At 51.6% G+C, this 19,833-nt stretch overlaps 1 protein-coding gene across 2 annotated transcripts in view; it reads right to left on the reverse strand.

Moving 5' to 3' along the window:
* The window catches only part of LTBP2 (latent transforming growth factor beta binding protein 2), a 118,854-nt gene that overhangs the window by 97,577 nt on the left and 1,444 nt on the right, over positions 1–19,833 (reverse strand). For both annotated transcript variants that reach the window (XM_017880500.1, XM_017880499.1), the window contains exon 2: positions 11,909–11,979. In XM_017880500.1, the coding sequence (XP_017735989.1) occupies positions 11,909–11,979 (71 nt within the window). The remainder of the gene's footprint in view (positions 1–11,908; positions 11,980–19,833) is intronic.

The following is a 19,833-nucleotide window of genomic DNA, read 5'->3' on the forward strand; positions in this document are numbered from 1 at the left end:
TCTCCAGTGGCAGAGGCTATTGCTTAAAACAAAGAAGGAAATGCTGAGGTCCCAGGAGAGGCAGTTCCATGCAGTGCTGTGGGAATTTTAAGAGAGAAAACCTCCATCCATGGTGGGCCAGCGAGTCTTCACGTTTTGCCCTTGGAGTTTCATGCCTCCAATTTTTCCTCAACAGTAGAGATCCTAGAGGTGGGTGCAGTGGCTCATGCCTGTAATCCCAGCACTTTAGGAGGCTGAGGCTGGAGGACTGCCTCAGTCCAAGAGTTGCCCAGCCTGGGCAACATAGTGGGACCCCATCTCTACAGAAAAAATCTTAAAAATTAGCTGGGTGTGATGGTGCACACCTCTAGTCTTAGCTACTTGTGAGGCTAAGGTGGGAGGGATCACTTGGGCTCAGGAGTTTCAGGCTGCAGTGAGCCATGACGGCGCCAGTGCACTCCAGCCTAGGCAACAGAGCAAGACCCTGTCTCGAAAAATATATATAAATAGGCCGGGCGCGGTAGCTCAAGCCTGTAATCCCAGCACTTTGGGAGGCCGAGACGGGTGGATCACGAGGTCAGGAGATCGAGACCATCCTGGCTAACACGGTGAAACCCCGTCTCTACTAAAAAATACAAAAAACTAGCCAGGCGAGGGGGTGGGCGTCTGTAGTCCCAGCTACTCAGGAGGCTGAGACAGGAGAATGGCATAAACCGGGGAGGTGGAGCTTGCAGTGAGCTGAGATCCAGCCACTGCACTCCAGCCTGGGCGACAGAGCGAGACTCTGTCTCAAAAAAAATACACATATATATATATATAAATAAGTGAAAATTTAAATGAGTAAAGATCATGCCTTATACTTGAGAAATCAACCCACTATGGGTTATGTGGCTCTAATGAATCTCCACTTGATTACTGGTCCATTTATCGAGCATGATACCGTGATGTCTACATTTAGCCTCCGGGAGTTGATCTGCAGAAGATGGAATACCCCCCAGCCCCCAGACAGTACCCTTGGACAACCGGAAGACTACACTGTCACGCAGCCTCCTCACGCTCGCTTGCCAATGCCGGTCTTTAGCCATTCATAATTTGGGCTCCTCCGGGATCCTTTCTTTTCCATACCCCCAGCCCGCTCTTCACTGAGCATTAGAGAGGTGGAAAGTCTCAGCTTTGGGTGTTCGGCTCTGTGGAGGCAGCAGGATGCCAAAAGGCAGGGGGAATAAAAGAAAACTCCTGAAATTGCTTTAAAAGCAAGAAATAAAAGGCATTGTTCCCCTAATCCCCCCATGTTCCTAGCTGAGCCCCTTCTCCCCTCACTCTACCCCAGAACAGTCAACAAAGGTTTGCTCAGATTTTCCACACAAAACCCCTACTTTTGGGAAGGGACCAAACTCAGAATGGGCAGGCCTGGGAGAGATTCTAGAAACAGCCCTCCCGACTACCCCATGCAGGCTGCTCCTACCATTTGCTTGGAGTCCCTGCTGATTAGCTACTGGGTAGTAGCAAGAACACGGGGTGGGCAGGAGGATTGGTTTGGTTTGACCCCAACTCTGCTACATCTCAGCTGCATGACCCTGGACACATGTCATCTCGCTGAGATGTCTCCACCAGTGTGCCAGTGGCCTCATCCACGGTATGGGGCTGATAATTCCTGCTTCAAAGAGCTGTTGTGAGTCTCAGCTGAGCACCTGGATGTGGGCGTACTTTGTTCTCTCTAAAGCTGTGCTGTTCAAGACAGTCTCACACTGTAGCCAGGAACTGTATGTGGTTATTTAAATTTAAATGGATACAGATTAAATAAAATTTAAAATTCAGTTCCTTCAGTCTCACAAGCCATATTTCAAGTGCTTGATACCCACATGTGGCTCACGGCTACCACAATGGACAGCAAGACATAGAACATTTCCATCATCACAGGAAGTTCCACTGGCCAGCACAGCAAAGCTTAAAACAACAGCAAAACAACTCACTCCCCTAGAAGCAAGATGGCCTCTGAGCTTCTCAGCTATGACCCTTTCCCCAGGAAACGGCAATGTTAACTCAGGCCCTCAGGATAAAAATCTAATCTAGTTTATAGGGTTGTTGTGAGGATTAAAAATTAACAACATGAAGTGCTTAGAATCGTACCTGGCACACAGTAAGAGCTATCAAGTTCATATCATTCATCCCCAAAACCAACTCTATATAGATTGTTATACCCATTTTATGGACGAGGCCCTGTGGCTAGAAAAGGTCCAGTCGCTTGCCCCAGGACACAGAGCTGGGACTCAAACACTTCTCCAGGGATCAGGCCCTGGTTATAGAGATGAACAACCAAGGGCTGTGGTGCTGGGTGGGGACTGCTTTCTAGGTGTCAAATACAGCCAGGCCCCTCCCCATCCCCACCCTACCCCCAGGCAAGGCGTTTGTCATCAGCTCTCTCTCCTGGGCCCCAGAGACACCTTCTCCCTCCACCCATCTATGACCGTTAGATAGAGGAGGCAGAGACTTCAGGGTGGGCCCCTCCGGCCTCTCCCTTCCTCGGTGGCTTCCGGTGCCACCCGCTCTGGTCTGGGGGAGGAACTTCAACTCCAGACTCTGGGCCCAGCCCTCCCACTCCTGAAGCTCAGCTGCTTCCCAGGTTAAACCTCCATTCTCCCTAAAATCTGTGCCAGTGGGATGCTAAGACCCTATCCACTGAGCCACCCGATCCCCTCCTCAGGCCCGTGCCTGCCCCCTTTCACAGCTAGGGGCCTTCGCAGACTGAACAGTTTGCACCTCATCCATAGGATTTACCTCAGACCTCCCTGGGCACCTGACTTGGAACCCCACCTGGAGACCTGTTTGCTCCTGGAATCTGCTTACTGGGGGGTCCACGTGTGGTCCTGAGCTGTTTCTCCACAACCTTGACTTTTGGTTTCCAGGGGAGGGACCCTGATGTCAGAGATCCCTTAGCCCAGGGAATCCCTGTCTGGCTCACATGCACCCTTGGAATCCACCTCAGAATCGCTCTCTCCACTCTCAAGCTCTGCCCAGGGGCTGTGTCTCCCAGGCCCTGACTGAGGGCCCAAGCCCCCAGGCTGTGGGAGAAGTCAGGGCCTCAGGGGCTACCCAGCTTCCATACAGCTGTGCCGGGGCCACGGCTCAGGACGGCTGGAAACCGCACTGGGGCTCCGGGGCCGGCCAAGTGCCCAGCTCCAAAATAGCAGTTGTGTTCACATAAAAGCTCCTAATGAGAGAAAGATGCCGTTCTTGGCCCCTCACTTGCTCTCTGCAGACGCTGTCTGGCAGGCCAAGCGGGCCTCTACCGTTTGGCGGCTGGAGGGGAGGAAGGGGAGGTGTGAGTCAGACCTTGGCCCCCAGCCCTTCAGCATGGACCGCCCTGTTAATTGCATTAACAAATGCTGCAAGGCTGGGCCAGGTGGGGGCCGGGTTGCTGCGGGGCCAGGGGCTGGGGCAGAGAGCAGCCCCAATCCCACTGGCTCCAGCAGGCATGAGGAGGAAGACTCTGGGCCCAGCTCAGGGCTGAGAGGCCTAGGCTCCTCTCCAGCTGCTGCCCCAAAGCAGAGAAGAGTTGCCTATCCATCCCCACAGTCCCAAGGCTTGTCTGGGAGGAAGCCTCAGTGCCAGAGGGGCCCCAGAGGTGAGATACGCTGGGAGGGGTCCCTGGGGATGAGTCTTTTCTAGAGAAGCAGCTTCCAGGGGAGACAGTTCTAGGCTGGAGTGGATCCAGCCACCCTCCCACGGCAGCACCAGCCCCACGCCCAGGCCCGGGACGGTCGGGAAGGATGAGCACACCACTCCAAATACTGACAGCTCAGAGAGGCCAGGGCAGGGGCATGAAGGACAGTGTGGCCCTGCAGTCAGAGACCCATGTTGGAGTTCTGACTGTGGGACCTCACCTGGGGCCAGTTTCATCACCTCTGTGGGCCTCAATGTTCTTCTCTAGAAAACAGTAATGCATTCAAATGCATGACTTGCCAGGATGGCAAACAAGAGAGAGTGTCCTTTGGGGGCTTCCAATTTAGTCAGAGGGACTGTCACTCAATAAATAAACAAAGAAGTGGAGCACGATGGGCATGATGGCTCATGCCTGTAATCCCGGCACTTTGGGAGGCCGATGCAGGTGAATCACCTGAAGTCAGGAGTTCAAGACCAGTCTGGCCAACGTGATGACACCTCTCTACAAAAATACAAACATTAGTCGAAACACCTCTACAAAAATACAAAAATTAGGCGTGATAGCACACACCTATAATCCCAGCTACTTGAGAGGCTGAGGGAGAACTGCTTGAAGCTGGGAGGCAGAGGTTACAGTGAACCGAGATGGCGCCATTGCACTCCAGCCTGGGTGACAAAGCCGGACTCTGTTTCAAAAATAAATAAATAAATAAAAATAAAAACAAAGAAGTGGAGCAGAACTTGGTATGTGAGGGATGGAAGAGACAGTCGAGGGCCCAAGATCCAGAAGAACAAGGCCAGTGGGGGCCAATCAAGCCAGAGGGGCCAGGGCAGCCGTTCTGAGGAGGACACCTCAAAACAGAGACGGGGTAGATGACAAGGGCCAGCCTCACAGAGAGATGAGGGGGAGCAGAAACAGAGGCAGCAGCGTGTCCACCGACCTAGAGACCAGTGGCCCAGGCTGCACTCGGGGAGCTGGGTGAGTGCAGAGACACTGCGGCAGGAAGGTTCAGGTGGGATGTGTTGAGGACAGCAGGGAGAGCGGGCAGCAGGCTGCAGTGTCACCCAGGAGAGCTGTGACAGGGCCCTGGCCCAGAGAGGCAGCAGGGAAGCAGGCAGGTCCATGACGGACTGAGGAAGTAAAACAAACAGGGCTTGCTAATGGGTTGATGTCAAAGCCTGAGTGAGAGGAAGGTGTCCCGGTAGCCCCTGGGTGTCCGGCTCGAGCAGTCAGGTCGATGGGGGTGCCAGTTAACAGAGTGGGTAAGACCTGCACGGGGGAGTTAGCTCAGAGAAAGGGAAGTCACGAGTTCATTTTAGACAAGTTGGGATGAGGATGTCTGGGAGGCATCAAGCGCAGATGTCGAGTAGGCAGCAGACGCGGAAGACTGAAGGTCAGACGAGAGGCCTGGCAGAGGATTCATGTGAATCTGGGCGTCACTGGCCCAGAGACGATGTTTACATCCCTGAGAAGGCAGCAGATCGTTCCGGGAGCAATGCAAAGACAAAGAAAAGAAGAAGACCCCAGACTAAGTCCTGGGAAACCCACAGTTTAGTAGTGAGCAGAAGAGAAGCAGCAGCCAGGGACACAGGAGGGGACCAGGACAGAGAACACCATGAGGGTTTGAAGGAAGATGGCAGCGTTTGGCACATCCAGGCAGAGTGAACCCCGGGCATTACTGTAAGTATTGCATGTCAATTGTCAGGCACAGTGCCTGCCGGCACTCAATACCCAGGGGCGGTTCATGCTCCGCTTGGCTCCTATGGCTCCCCTCTTTGGGGTGAGGGACTTGGAAGGTCTAGGGAAAGTCCTGGGGAAGCCCAACATTAAGACATCAGGTAGAGAGGGAGAAGCCAGCAAAGGAGACTGAGAAGAGGCAGCTGGGGATGGAGGGAGGAAGCTGCCAGTCACCCACGCCATCATTTGCCTACTCAGCTCTTTGATAAACAGGCCCCAAGCACGTATAAAGGACACAGGTGTGGAGAGACGGCCAGGCACTCCACTGGTGTCAGCAGGACACAGCACCTGGCTTCAGGAAGCTCCCAGTCAAGGACATCTCCTAATCACCTCGTTGGACAAAGAGCCTCAGGGTAACCTGCTCCCCAGGAAGATCTCCCCAGGAAGGGTACCTCCATGCAGGGGTAAGAAATGGACAGGGTCTCTTGATGAGACTGCATCCTACATATCAGCTGGGTTCCACTGAGGTCATATAATTATTCCCCTTCGCCATCTCCCACCTTCCTCTCCACCACTCCCTGCCAACTTTGGAGTCCCCACTGGATGGTTCATCTGGAGATGAGACTTTCCTGGCTTCTGGAAGGTGCTAACCAGTTAGTGAAGATGAAAATCCCACCCTTGCCCTCACCCCTTTTCCTAAGGCTTGTTAAGCATTTACCATAGCAAGGTGCTGGGCTCACCGCTTTACACGTATTACCTCATGTAAACATCTCATTCTTATAACTACACTAGGTACTACTCTTGTCCCCATCTGACATATGGGGAAACTGAGGCAGAACCATCAACAACTTGCCCAAGATCACCGTGCTAGTAAGTTATGGAGGAAGGGTTTGAACTCAGGGAGTCTGACTCTGAAGCTAGGGCTCTTAGCCACCTTGTCACAGTCTTCCACTTTGGGATGTGGTTGGCATGAATGGGGCAAACAGGCTCTCTCAGGGAAGCCAAGGAGGAGCTCAGATCAGGAGAGACAGGGTTCTTGTAGGACTGAGATGGGGACTTGGGGAAATGCCATTCCATTGCTCACGTGATACACGCAGAAAAATGCTCAGACCCATTCCAGCGTCTCCATCCCCAGGATCCCCTGAACACTGTGGGGAGTTTCTGGAAGGGTCGATAGAACTTGGGCAGCAGAAAGAGCTCTCTCAGCACAGGGCTGGGGGAGGCCATGTATTATTCAGTATACACTTATGGACCCTTCACCTTGTACCCAGCACGCTGCCTGCTGGGGGTGGTGAGACACAGTCCCTGCCCTCGAAATTAAGGCCAAACATGTATAGAGTGCATCGCACATGCCAGGCCTTGAACTAAACATCTGACCTAAGTGACCTCATTTGTTCCGTACAACTCTGGGAGACAGGGCCCAATGTTGATCCCGGTTTACAGAAGAGGAAACCAATACACAAAGACTTAAAGCAGCCTGCCCATAGCCCCTCAGCCACGCAGTGGAGCCGAGAGCTGACATTTAAACCCAGGCGGTCCAGCATAGTCTCCTGATCTAGCATTAAAATACCAGCTAAACTTAGCTTGCGCCAGGCTGTCTACACACATTTACTCATTTATCAGAAAGCACAGAGCTAAGCCCTTGCGCTCTGGAGCCAGGCTACCTGGATTCATGTCTGGGCTCTGCTGAGTCTCAGTAGCATGACTCGGACAGAAAGCCAACCTCATTTGTAAATGGGGATAAAAATCCAATGTAGCTTATAGGGTTGTTGTGAGGATTAAAAATTAACAATATGAAGTACTTAGAATCGTACCTGGCGCACAGTAAGAGCTATTGAGTTCATACTATTCATCCCCAAAACCAATTCTATATAGATTGTTATACCCATTTTATGGATGAGGCCCTGTGGCTAGAAAAGGGCCAGTCACTTGCCCCAGGACACAGAGCTGGGACTCAAACATGTCTCCAGGGATCTGGTGCCAGAATCCAAAGTACATGCTCTTACTATCGAGCCTTGCTGCTGGGGGCAGGAGTGACAGAGTAACTTGCCTGCCCCCTCCTCGACAGCTGCAGGGATTCTCTTCTGTCCTCCCCAAAGCAGCCCCAGCCCCTGTGCGTCTAGGCTGAGATAAAATGAGAAGTCTAGGGAGTATTCAAATCCCCTTCCCCAGTTGGGGTAGGGTTGGGCAGGAGCCAGTCTGGGAAGAATGGACAGTCTTCCAAAAGCTGCAATTATAAACAGGACACTGTCACTCCACACCCTCCAGTTCTTCCCCTCTGCTGGGCAGGGCCCGGCAGGCCGCAGTCAGCTGCCTTCACAAATACATAAACACATAAATCCCAAGAGAGAGAGCTGGCAAAGCCACAGAAGGAAAGGCAGATACCAAGACTGGAAGAGGATTCGGCGGCCCAGCTCTAGCCCCCACCAAGGTGGAAGGAGGGGCTGGGCTTCTAGCAATGGGCACCTGCAGATCAGGGTGGAAGGAGGGCAGGCCTGGGAGACGGACTGGTGTGTGACAGTGACCTGGGATTGATTCTGCTAGAGGGAAGAGAGGGCAACTGAGCAGGAGCCAGCACTCCCTGCGCATGGGCAGTGGGTTGGGCCCGCAGATATCCGGGAGAGACTGAGTCTCCCCGTGGTTCTGGCACTAGACTTTACCCTTGGCAGTGGGGGATGTCGGCCCCCATCTCTCACCGGCCCAGGAAGGCATCCTTCATGTGTGAAACTGCTAGGACAGAATCATGAACATTCCCCAACATTGGCAGTCTCTGCCCCAGCCAGGAGGGCAGCTGTTGGCAGAGGAGAGGGAGGTGCAGAGCCACAGGGGTGGGGGAGAGCCAGCTGATGGGGTGTGGAGCCAAGAGTCCCCCCTTCTGCAGAGCTCTGGACAAAGCCATCCAGTGCCAACACCCCACCGCCCGCCTGCGTGGTTCTCATTAGGCTTATTAGCAGCCAAATAGCAACAAGCAAACAGCACAGGGACCAGTTAATGAGCACACAGCCCTGCTGCGGGCGAGCCAGCTTCAAGTGGGAGAGGCTGTTGCCCACTGACAACCCCCTCCAGGAGAGTTGCTGGCCTGTGTGCCTGGGTCAGGGTGGGTGACCAGGGGGCAGCAGGGTGAGAGGGACAGGGAGGGAAATACCGGGGGAGAAGGTACTGGCAGCATCCTGCCTCAGCATCCTGGTGCAGCACCCGCCGGGGTACGAGGATACCCCCACACACATGCACTGGTACTGTAACAATATGCAAACTCACTCAACCTTGAGTTTCTAGGGTTGAAACCCAGTTTGGCAGAGAATAACGCTGGAACATCACTAGCAAGTTAGGAAACTGAGAACTTCCAGGGTTGGAGGGCCCAAGTGAGACCTATGCCCAGACCCCTCAGGCAGCTAGGGAGAAGCCCACCCCCTATGAAGCCACCCACTGCAGCTTCAGCTGAAACCTCAGCAACACTCTCCATCAGCCAATGCCGCCTCCCAGCAAAGGCTACGCTCTCTCGAACATACCAACCCTCTTCCCCACCTCCAAGTCCCAATCTCTCCTGCCCAGGCCTCCTGAGTCCTGAAAGGCCCTGCTACTCAAAGTGTGGTCCCTGGGCCAGCAGCATCAGCGTTCCTGGGGCTGGTTAGAAACACAGAATATCTGCCCCACCCCAGATCTGCTGAATCAGAATTTTCTCTTTGATGTGATTCTCAGAGGACTGGGGGAACATTCAAGTTTGAGGAGGGCCCCAAGGCAGATCTCCCTATGACTGACCCCCAACTCTGCTCAGTGATTTTTGGCCACACCTAGAATCACCTGGGATGCTGTTTAAAAAATAACAGTGCCAGACCCCAGCCCCAGAGCTTCTGCTTAGCATAAAGCCACCTGGCCACCCACATCCCTGGCTTCCCTACCCAGAGGAGTTGCTCAGAGCTGATTTTGAGTCTCAGGTTCTTTTCCAATGAGCTGTGTGGCCTTGAGCAAGTCACCACCTCTCTGAGGCTCACTTTCTTCTTCTTTAAAATTATGAGGGGCTGGGCGTGGTGGCTTACACCTGTAAGCCCAGCACTTTAGGAGGCTGAGGTGGGAGGATCACTTGAGGCCAGGAATCTGAGACCAGCCTAGCCAACGTGGTAAAACCCTATCTTTACAAACAAAACAAAACAAAACAAAAAAACAAAACCCACAAAAATTAGCCAGGCATGGTGGTAGGTGCCTGTAACACGAGCTACTTAGGAGGCTGAGGCAGGAGAATCACTTGAACCTGGGAGGCGGAGGTTGCAGTGAGCCGAGATTGTGCCACTCTACTCCAGCCTGGGCAACAGAGTGAGACTCTGTTTCAAAAAATAAACTTAAAATTTAAAAGTAAAATAAAATAGTGAGGGACAAGGGTTTCTCCCCCACCGGTGCCCCTGGCCACAGAGGGCCTGACCTCTGAGAGCCCCCACGCGTCCAGTTTCCCGGAAAAGGAAAGGGTGTTCAAGCAGATCTGCTTTGTTGTTTGTTTTTGAGTTTTTGGCTCTGGTTCTGTTATCTGGAGGTCCTAGAAGGGACCGAAGATTCTGCCTGAGCTACATCTTCAGACAAGCAGAGAGGGTCAGGGCCATGAGGCCTGAGGCAGAAGCCAAGAGCTTGGTAAACCCGCATGTCCAGCCTCGTGGGAATGGGAGCAACTCCATTGCATCCTATATCCTGTCAAGTAGGGTGTCAGGATAACCACGTTATCCTACGTTGTCATAGAACTACATATGATGTTCCTAGACAAGGGCATCCATCGTGCTGGGAACATCATATGTTTTGTCACATACCTGGACTATTAACTGTGACGCCCTCCTACTGAGAAGGGCCTGGGACTGGTCCTTGAAGGAAGGGAGCTGTTGAGACTGAGGTTTTGCAGCCAGGCTTGGGACTGGCAGAGGCAGGGGCAGCCACCTGAAGGACAGTCAGGCAGAGTTCCTGGGGAGCTGATGTGGACCCAAGAGGGGCCTGTGGGAGGAAGGAGAAAGATCCAAGGGGATCCCTCAAACTCCCATATCTGCTATGGTCTGTGGGGATTCCACACTCTGGAATGCCCAGCCCCCTCTGGTGTCGGGAGGGAATGAAGCCCAGGAGATCAGAGCCTGGAGTTCTGGAGTCAGTCTGCCCAGGTCCAGCCCGAGCTCAGCACTTGCAGCAGCGGAGCTTGGCCATGTTTCCCAAGCAACCCGAGCCCCAGCTTCCTCATCTGTAAGCCACGATGATAAGCACACACCTACTTCATAAGATGACTGACAGGTCAAACTAAGGTAACGCATGTGAAGAGCTTAGTGCAGTGTTGGGCACTAGTACGTACTCAGTTGTTAGCTAATAGTAGCAGTAGTAGTAGCAGTGACAGCAATAGTACCATCACCTCCAGTTCACAGATGCAGAAAGTGAGGCCCAAAAATGAAGGTGAGATACCTGGCAGCAGGGTACAGGTATTAAGAAGAAGGACCCTGGAGTCAGGTTGTCTGGATTCAAATCCTAGCTCTGCACTTCCTGACCATGACCACGTGACCTTAGACAAGTTACCCAACTGTGCTTCGCGTTCCTCATCCAGCCGCCACAGAGGATGTTTAAAGTGCACCCTGCACCAAGTGAGTGCTATGAAGGTACTGGCTCCTGTTGTTGTTAATGCCCTTGATACCATCAGTGGAAGAGGCTCGGGCATGGAGGCTCTGGCTCTTCCCAACTCACTCCTACGTTTCCACAAAATAAGATGGCTTTTCTCTCCTTCGAGCCAGACTGCCAGACATCAGAGCAGTCCAGGGGGAGACGGCTCCAGGCATGGGTCAGAGAGTGTCATCTGACCATCCTGGCAGAGTCCTTATCAGAGGCCAGGGTCATTGGGCCAAGGGCCAGGGCAGAGGTGGATTCTCATCCCATGAATTGTGCCCTTGGAAATGTGGGATGCAGAGGCTCTGGGCCAAGCATGTTCCGCAGAACACAGGTGCGAACGGGCTCCTGAGACTCTGCCGGCAGTGTGAGTGGGGCCAACACAGTAGGGCAGCAGGAGGGAATGCAGGAAGCTTTGAAAATACGAGCAGTGATTTCATTTGAGAAGCTGTGTCCAGCTGGAGGCATTTTTTTTTTCTTTTTGGAAAGGAGACTCGCTGTGTCACCCAGACTGGAGTGCAGTGCCATGATCTTGGCTCACCACAACCTCTGCTTCCCAGGTTCAAGCGATTCTCCTGCATCAGCCTCCTGAGTAGTTGGGATTACAGGCGCCCAACACCACGCACGGCTAATTTTGTATTTTCAGAAGAGACAGGGTTTTGCCATCTTGACCAGGCTGGTCTTCAACTCTCAACCTCAAGTGATCCACCCACCTTGGCCTCCCAAACTGGGATTACAGGTGTGAGCCACCACTCCCAGCCCCAGCTGGAGGCATTTTTAAACCTCCTCCCTTCCACTGGATATTGCCTCCACTTTAAAGAGGGGCTGCATCTTCAGGACGCAGACTAGGAAAGACGCTTCTGCTCCAGGTTCTGGAGTCCCTAAGCTTGACCTGCCCTGGGAATAGGGTGGGGAATGGCACTCCACGTCTCATACAGCGGAGTGTCTGCTACTTGTGGAGGCACTCACGTTTGATACAGTGGTTGGTGCTGTTTGCTGTTGTCCATCCTGGGCAGCACTGTCCCCCGCAGACGTTCCTCCTGTGGAGTCACCAAAACAGAGTTAACAAAAGGATGCTCAGAGCTGGGGACTATTGACAGCCCTTCCCACAGTCCCACCTTCTACAGGAAAGGCCTGGGGGAACACGGAGAGGCTGGGAAGGCCGTCCTCATTCTACGTGCAAATCTAAGATTGAATCCTGACTCTGCCATTCTCTGCATGTCCCTGGGAAACCTCACTCTCTCCATCTGTACAATGGAGATAACGATAGCTGCTTAATTGGGTTGTTATGACAGTTAAATGAGGTGAGAATGTTTAACATCTGACATAAAGAAGGCAGTCCACTGGGGCAACAATGACAGTGATCCTAAAGCTAATAAACAAGCCAGTTCAGAGAGGTTCAGTGACTTGCCAATTCCACACAGCAGGTAAGTGCCTGAGCCTGATTCAAACCTGGGTTGGCCCAACTCTAAGCCACGCTCCAACTCTACATTGCCTCTCACAAAACAAATAACCAAACAAACAAAACACCAAGGTCCTTGCCCTACAAATGCTGACGATCCAAGGGAAGCTGGAAGACACACATAAAACAGTCTCAAGGTCATATGCGGTGTCACCTGCCAACAAATGCACACTGAGGAGTCTCAGCCCCCAGCAGTCTGGTGCATGGGAAGGCGGAGCCCTGAGTGGACACTGAAGGAAGGGGGCTCTAGAATTCCTGCTTATGAGGGGCTTACAAGGTGGCAAGCTGGTAGGAGGATGGGGCTGGGGATGTGGGTTAAGCTGCCTCTGCACAATTTTTATTTGAGAGACAAACAGGAATTACTCTATAGGGAAATAGAGTTCTTCCCTCAGCTACTCCTTTTTTTTTTGAGTCTCTCTATATGGCCCAGGCTGGAGTGCAATGTCACAATCTCGGTTCATGGCAACCTTGGTCCTGCCACCATGCTAATTTTAAAATTATTTTTAATAGAGACAGGGTTTCATCATGTTGGCCAGGGTGGTCTCAAACTCCTGACCTCAGGTGATCCACCCACCTCAGCCTCCCAAAGTGCTGGGATTATAGGTGTGAGCTACTGTGCCCAGCCCTTCAGCTACTCCTTGATGTTGGCTCTGAGGGACCCGCATGAGACACTGATGTACAGTGCTGGGGCACTCACTCAGCTCCCCAGACGTTGTTTCCAGGTGTTTGGTGCACTCCAGCAGCACCAGCAGTTTCCACCCGGCCCTGACTCCGCAGCTAAAGACCCACATGCCTAGACCAGGGCAACTCCCTAGAAGGGCTTCTCCTGAAGACCTCTAGGGAGCGACTCCTTGGCAGGCTGGGCCTGGCTCTGGCTTCCATCCTTATCATCAGAAATCGTCACTGGGCGCTGGAACTGGAGGGTGAGAGGGGAGGGAGAAGTACAGAGGCTGGACAGGCAAAGGACAGAGCAGGGCGGCCGCTCCTGTGATCTCTGCGGCCAGCATGGCGACATCTGGTCCCACTTAGGAGTTTGTTTGACATTTGAGTGGACCCCAAAGCTTATGTGGTTTTTGGAGTCTTATGAAGAATTCAAAATAAATTCCTGCAGCTTGAAAAAGCAGAGGCCCATTCCTGGCCCTTTGGCCCAAAGTTGTGGGGCACTGCCTCCCTCCCAGGGAGCTCCCAGAATGTCCTGCCAGCCAAGAGTTGTGCCACTCGGGCCACCTTAAAGCCTCTCTGGGCGACCACCTTTAGCAGCTTCCTGGCTGCATAAGGGCCTATGTCACTGGGGTCAGGGAAAGGGCTGCTTGTCAGACCCAGAGTTTCTGGGGTTGTGCCCCAGTGGAAGGGGAAACTACATACCCACTTGTATGTCACTACCCCTTGTGGTGGTGACAAGACCTCTTGTGGGGCTAGGAGGGCTCTGAGAGGAAACAGATTCTGTGCCCTGGGAATTTTCTAAGAACTAGGGCCTGTGGGAACCCAGACAGCACGGACGCAGGAGCCTGCCTGGCTGGGAGGTCATGGCATGGAGCCCAGCCCAAGGAGGCCCCCTGAGCCAGCCGTCACCCCAGCTGCCCTCAGGATGGCTTTGCAGCTGACTGTGGGAGGGCAGGGGCCAGCCCTGCTTTGCCTGCAGAGTAGGCCCTAAGGGATATACGGCCACAGGGAGGATTGGCCAGAATCAAAGGCTGCCAGGCAGAGAGGCCAGGCTGGGGCTGGTAGGGCACTCAGGAGAGATTCAGGTCCCCAAGGAGAGACTCTGAGGATCCCTACAGGCCAATATTAAAGTCTTGGGTGCAGGCCCAGGGAAGTGACCAGCTGGGAATTGTCAGTTCAGTGGGCTCTGGCTAGCAGAGAGAGCAAATGAGCCTGAACAGCTGGGATATACAATTCAATCGCTCTGGCTCCCTAGAAGGTACCTCTCAGAGATCATCTGAGTTCAGTCTTCCAGTTGACACCACTCAGCACACATTAGCCCAGTATCCAGCATCACTGTAGCGGACACATCTGGCTAGCAGTCTGGGAGAGCTGCTATTCCACCTGGGCCAAATCTGATCACACTAGCCCTTTGTTAAAAACCTCCCACAGCTCTCCATTGGCCTCTACAAGGTCACCTGGCACCCACGTGCCTACTTGCCTGTGCAGTCTAATTGACCCCATCACCCCCACCTTGTATCCACAACCATCCACAGCCAAGGCTTTGCTCTTCCAAGGATGCAAGGTTTGTTGCTCCCTAGTTGCCTGATGGATTTCACTTTCATGCCTTTGCCTGGGCTGTTCTCTCTGCCTAGAATGCCTTCCCTCTCTGATCTACTGATGGAAATCCTTTGCATACTCCAAGACTTCCAGATCAGATACTACCTTCTTTATATAAAACCTCCCCTGGGCCAGGCAAGGTGGCTCACACCTGTAATCCTAGTACTTTAGGAGTCTGAGGCGGGTGGACCATGAGGTCAGGAAATCGAGACCATCCTGGCCAACATGGTGAAACCCTGTCTCTACTAAAAATTAGCTGGGTGTGGTGGCGTGCACCTGTAGTCCAGCTACTCAGGAGGCTGAGGCAGAAGAATCGCTTGAACCCAGGAGGAGGAGGTTGCAGTGAGCTGAGATTGTGCCACTGCACTACAGTTTGGCCACAGAGCAAGACTCCGTCTCAAAAAACTCACAAAACAAACAAACAAACAAACAAACAAAAAACCCACCTGCTCTGATATCATCTACCCAGCCTTCCCTCATTCTCCATCTGCATCTGCTAGGATCATTTAGTACTGCCTGTTTCAGGTCATTGGTTGTATCTCCGTCTTGGGTATCTAGAGATTTCTTTCTTATTTCTCCTTGTGCCTCTAGAGTCTAACACAGTGCCCAACACGTGGTATACAATTAATACTTCTTTGTTTCATTTAATCTGGAGTTTCACAAAAAGTGGGATGAGCCACACTGAGGGTAGGAAAGGCATTTTAGGTTTACAGATCACAACATTCAACAGTGAGTTACATGGTGAGAAAGTGATTCTCTTTTCGGTGATCCTTCTAACCTAATTATGTCAGTGAAAAAGGCCAGGTCCTCCCCTCAACACATGCTAGTCCCCCTTTCCAACAGAGAGAACTTGCCACAGAGTTGAGCTTCCTAAGATAATGAATGATGTCTGACTAGAACTTAAGAACATTTTGTTTTCATTTCAATTTTCCTACAATTACCTTCTCTTTATAACAAGTGGTACTGTTTTCAACTTATAATGATACAAAGTTTCCTTTCAGTTATGAATTTATTTGTGGAGAAAAATGAGTCAAACGTTGTCTGTAATAGCAAAAAAATGTAATTCAACTAAATGTCCAAAAACAGGAGGATGGATAAACTGTGGTAATATTCAGACAAAGGAATAATATACAGCAGTTAAAATGAATAAACTTGGGCTAATTATATTAATATGGTTAAATCTCAAAAATCTAATGAGGAGGAGAAAACAAATTGCAGAAGAATAATGAAATATGGTATCACTTATCTAAGTTTAAAATATGCAAAACAACATTGTATATTTTGTGGATACATGTATCTATAGTAATATTGTAAAAACATCTATTGGAATTAATCAAATTCAGGGTAGTGATCAACTCTGGGGAGGGAAAGAGACAAATTTATAGAGGAAATTTCAACTAAAAAACTGGAATCAAAATATGCCAACATATTAAGGTTTGATAAAACTAGACTATAAGTTATATTATTTTCAATACCTTTTAGTGCATTTGTAAAACTTCATAATATACTTTAAAACAGATAAAACACAAAATCCTGTTATTTAACAGAATACAAAGTTAAAGAAAAATAATAACAGAACAAGAGGGAAAGGTAGAGAAAAATATTATACAGATGGTATGCTGTGAGATTGGTTCAAGAAACCCTGTAGAGGCCGGGGTGGTGGCTCACACCTGTAATCCCAGCACTTTGGGAGGCCAAGGTGGGTGTAGTGCTTAAGGTCAGGAGTTTGAGACTAGCCTGGCCAACATGGCGAAACCCCATCTCTCCTAAAAATACAAAAAATTAGCCGGGTGTGGTGGCACGTGCCCATAATCCCAGTTACTCAGGAGGCTGAGGCACGAGACTCGCTTGAGCCTCAGGCGTGGAGGTTGCAGTGAACCAAAATCATGCCATTGCACTCCAGCCTGGGTGACAGGGCAAGAGACTCCATCTCAAAAAGAAAAAAAAAAAGAAAAGAAAAAGAAACCCTGTAGACTGTAAATTTCATTAGTGTAGGGACGGTGTCCACTCTGGTCACTGCTGTATCCTAGATACCTAGCATCAAGCCTGGCACAAGCCTGGCACAAACTTAATAAATCTTTATTATGTGCAATAAATCCTCACTACATTGAAAGTTCCATGAGGACAGAGTCTGCCTGTCTTGGTCACTGCTATATCCTCAGGATCCAGTATAGGGCCTGGGTGTAGACGTCCTTCCAAAATATTTGTTGAATAAATGAAGAAGCTCCAGTAGTAGTTGTGTAGTTCCAAGATTCACCAGCAGGTGGCACTTGGTCCCTGGCTGTCTGCAGCTCACAAGGCAATGAATGGCCAGCCTGATCAGCCTGACTAGAAGCCATTAACCAGAATGGACCAGGGTGGAGGAAGAGAATAAACAAGATGACCACTCAGGGTCTCCCCAGCTGACATGAAGTGGCTGACTGGAGTGTCAGGGAACCCACTCTCTATTAAAGCTGAAGAAGACAATCTGGGGGAGGAGCCTGACCAGTGTGTCATGTGATGTGTGCACCTGTGTACAGCAGGTGGCACCCAGCCCATGTCTTCACATGCCTATTCACATGCACCAGCCTTGTGGTGGTGACAATTTGCTTTGCTCATCACCACATCATTTCATGACTTCTAATAGTGCACCCTCCAGTCCCCACGCTACACTTCTCCACCTTCCCCCGCACCTCACCTGCACCTGAATGCCTGCAGTACAAGCTCCTCCCTGCTCCAGCCCAAGCTATGTCTCTGGGTTCCCCTACACCAGAGCTGCAGCGCTACCCCTGGGCCAGTGCCAACAGTAAAAAGCCCTTGTCCTTGGGCAGTGCTACACCTGCATGCCACCCTCACCTCCAGGCCCCCTCCTGCCACCTCCCCTCTGCTTCCCCACATGCTGCCCACAGAGTCCCAGGGACCCCAGGTCACAGGTCTCCTCTACTCAGCTCTTCAGCTACAGCTGCCCCACTCCTTTGCACTTAACAGGAGCCTTCCAGTACTAGAAAGCATCTGTTCATCATCTGTTCATTTCTTTTTTTTTTTCTTAAGAAACGCCAAATCAACAGGTCTTTTTATTCGCAGTCATCGTTAAATATCACAAGTAGGTCTTACACAGGAGTCATCTGGCATCTTCTTTCTGTAGCCTGGACTGACTCTTAAGATCGTTATTCATCAGCCTGCTGACAGATTGGTGTTTTTGGGATTGGCAGTTCTTTTTCAGAGACATAGATACCATCCAAAAATTTCCTGATAATCCTTGTTTTTAACTGTTGTGGCTTGCTGAATCAAAGCCACTGAATTTGAAACCAAGTTCAATGTCATCTTCCTTCAAGAGATTCACATTCATCTTCTCTGGGCCTTTAGAGAATCTGAATCAAGCAACACCTGGTCTCATCCGAACCCTCGCGGATGTATCTTTTCCCCAAGAAATTTCGGATTTCAACAAGAGACCCATTCTCCTGGATAACGACGCTTGAATGCGGGAAGTAGGCCATACACCACGACCTCATCTTGTAAACGGAAGCCCACGCGTAACACACCTTGACTCATGTCCTGTCACAGACTACAAATAGTCCGAACGGTACCGCCGAGTGGTCCTTTCTGTTACCCCACCCGTTTGTCAACCCGAAGCCTCTTTTTTCTTTCTTTCCCAAGGAAGACTGAGTTCTACATTCGATGTGGATTTGAAGTCCTCCGCCAGGGTTTCCTCTGGGGCCTCACAGATAACTGTGCGTCCCTTCAGAGTAATGTCGACACTTTTCTGGAAATGTCGACAGTCGTGGATGTCGAGAATGGGTCTTCATTCTTGCAGTAGCGGCAGCAAAAGAAAAAATCTGTTCATTTCTTCAACGTGATATTAAGTAATTGGGTTGCTCTCTCAGCAGGAACAATGCCTTGGACTCTGGACCTCCATCCCCTTTCCCATGCTCTGCATGCAGGATCCTTAAAAGCATGCATTCACTTGCACAGATCAGGAAAGGAAAACGCTGAAACACAGCAGGTGCTTTCCACTAATACTTGTTGAATGATCCTGTGTGTAAGCGACTTGGCAGTGCATGGATCTACTCTCTGCCTGCTTGAAGCTGGGCCTTCCATGGGCGGCAGGGAGTTCATCCACTCATTCAACAGATACCTAGAGAATACCAACTAGTGCAGGCACTATTCTGGGCACAAGAGACACAAATGGACACAATGGAGTCCCTGTTTGCATAAAGCTTGCATTAGTGTGGGCTGGGAGGCCAGGCCATAAACACATAAATAGGAATAGAACATATCAGATAGAATAAGTACTATGAAAAAAACAAAGCAGGGTGAAGGGAGAAAGAGGATGGGGCAGGCGTGGCCAAAGGCCACTCTGAACATAAATCTGAAAGAGACAGAGCATGAATCCTGCTCTATGAGAAGAGTGCTCCAGCCAACGAAAACAGAGAGCGCCAAGGGTGTGAAGCGTAAGGTCCTTGGAGTAGGACTCGGGGTACAAGTGTCTTTCATGCTGTTCCCCAGGACTAAACCCAACTGGCAAATCGGGCCCAGGCAAAGAGAGGCTGCCAAAGCCCTTCCCAGACTTCTCGATGGTGGCCCCGCCCTGACCCTCACTGTCCAGGGCTCAGTGCCCTCCATTCCAGAGGCACCTGTCATACCCCGGCAAGGTGGAGAGCGCCCGCAGCCATGATAATCCGATTGGGGAAGGGGATTGCTGGGGCGTCTTCTCACTCTGCGACGGCGCCCGCAGCGGGCCGGGGGTGGTACCCAGGGGGAGCAAAAAAGTAAATTGCAGGGTTGTGGGGTGGCTTAGCCCTGCAACGCACGCAAATTGTGCTTACACCTAGAGGCACGAGAGCACACTGATCCAATTCTCCACGCGCCCACTGTGTTGCAGCCTCATCGGGACACGCTTCCCGCCCAAAGAGCCCAGAGCTCACGCCCACGCCCGCATCCAGCCCTCAGCCTGCGCAGGCCGACCCACGCCCCAATCCACACACTTGTCCCGACGCACCAGCTTCGCTGCCAGCTCCCTTCCTGGAGACGCATCTACCTTCTCGCCATGGGGCCCCAGACACCTCCGCCCACCCGCGCCCTGAGCCGGCTCAACCTCCCCTGGGCCTCAAGAGCCTGGAGCGCCCACCCCACTGCCCTCTCCCCGCTGCCTCTCGGATCCCGGCAGCGCTGCAAGCGTCTACAAGAGCTC

The sequence above is a fragment of the Rhinopithecus bieti genome, unplaced genomic scaffold (genome assembly GCF_001698545.2).
Source record: "Rhinopithecus bieti isolate Rb0 unplaced genomic scaffold, ASM169854v2 scaffold_11380, whole genome shotgun sequence".
NCBI classification, from domain to species: domain Eukaryota; kingdom Metazoa; phylum Chordata; class Mammalia; order Primates; family Cercopithecidae; genus Rhinopithecus; species Rhinopithecus bieti.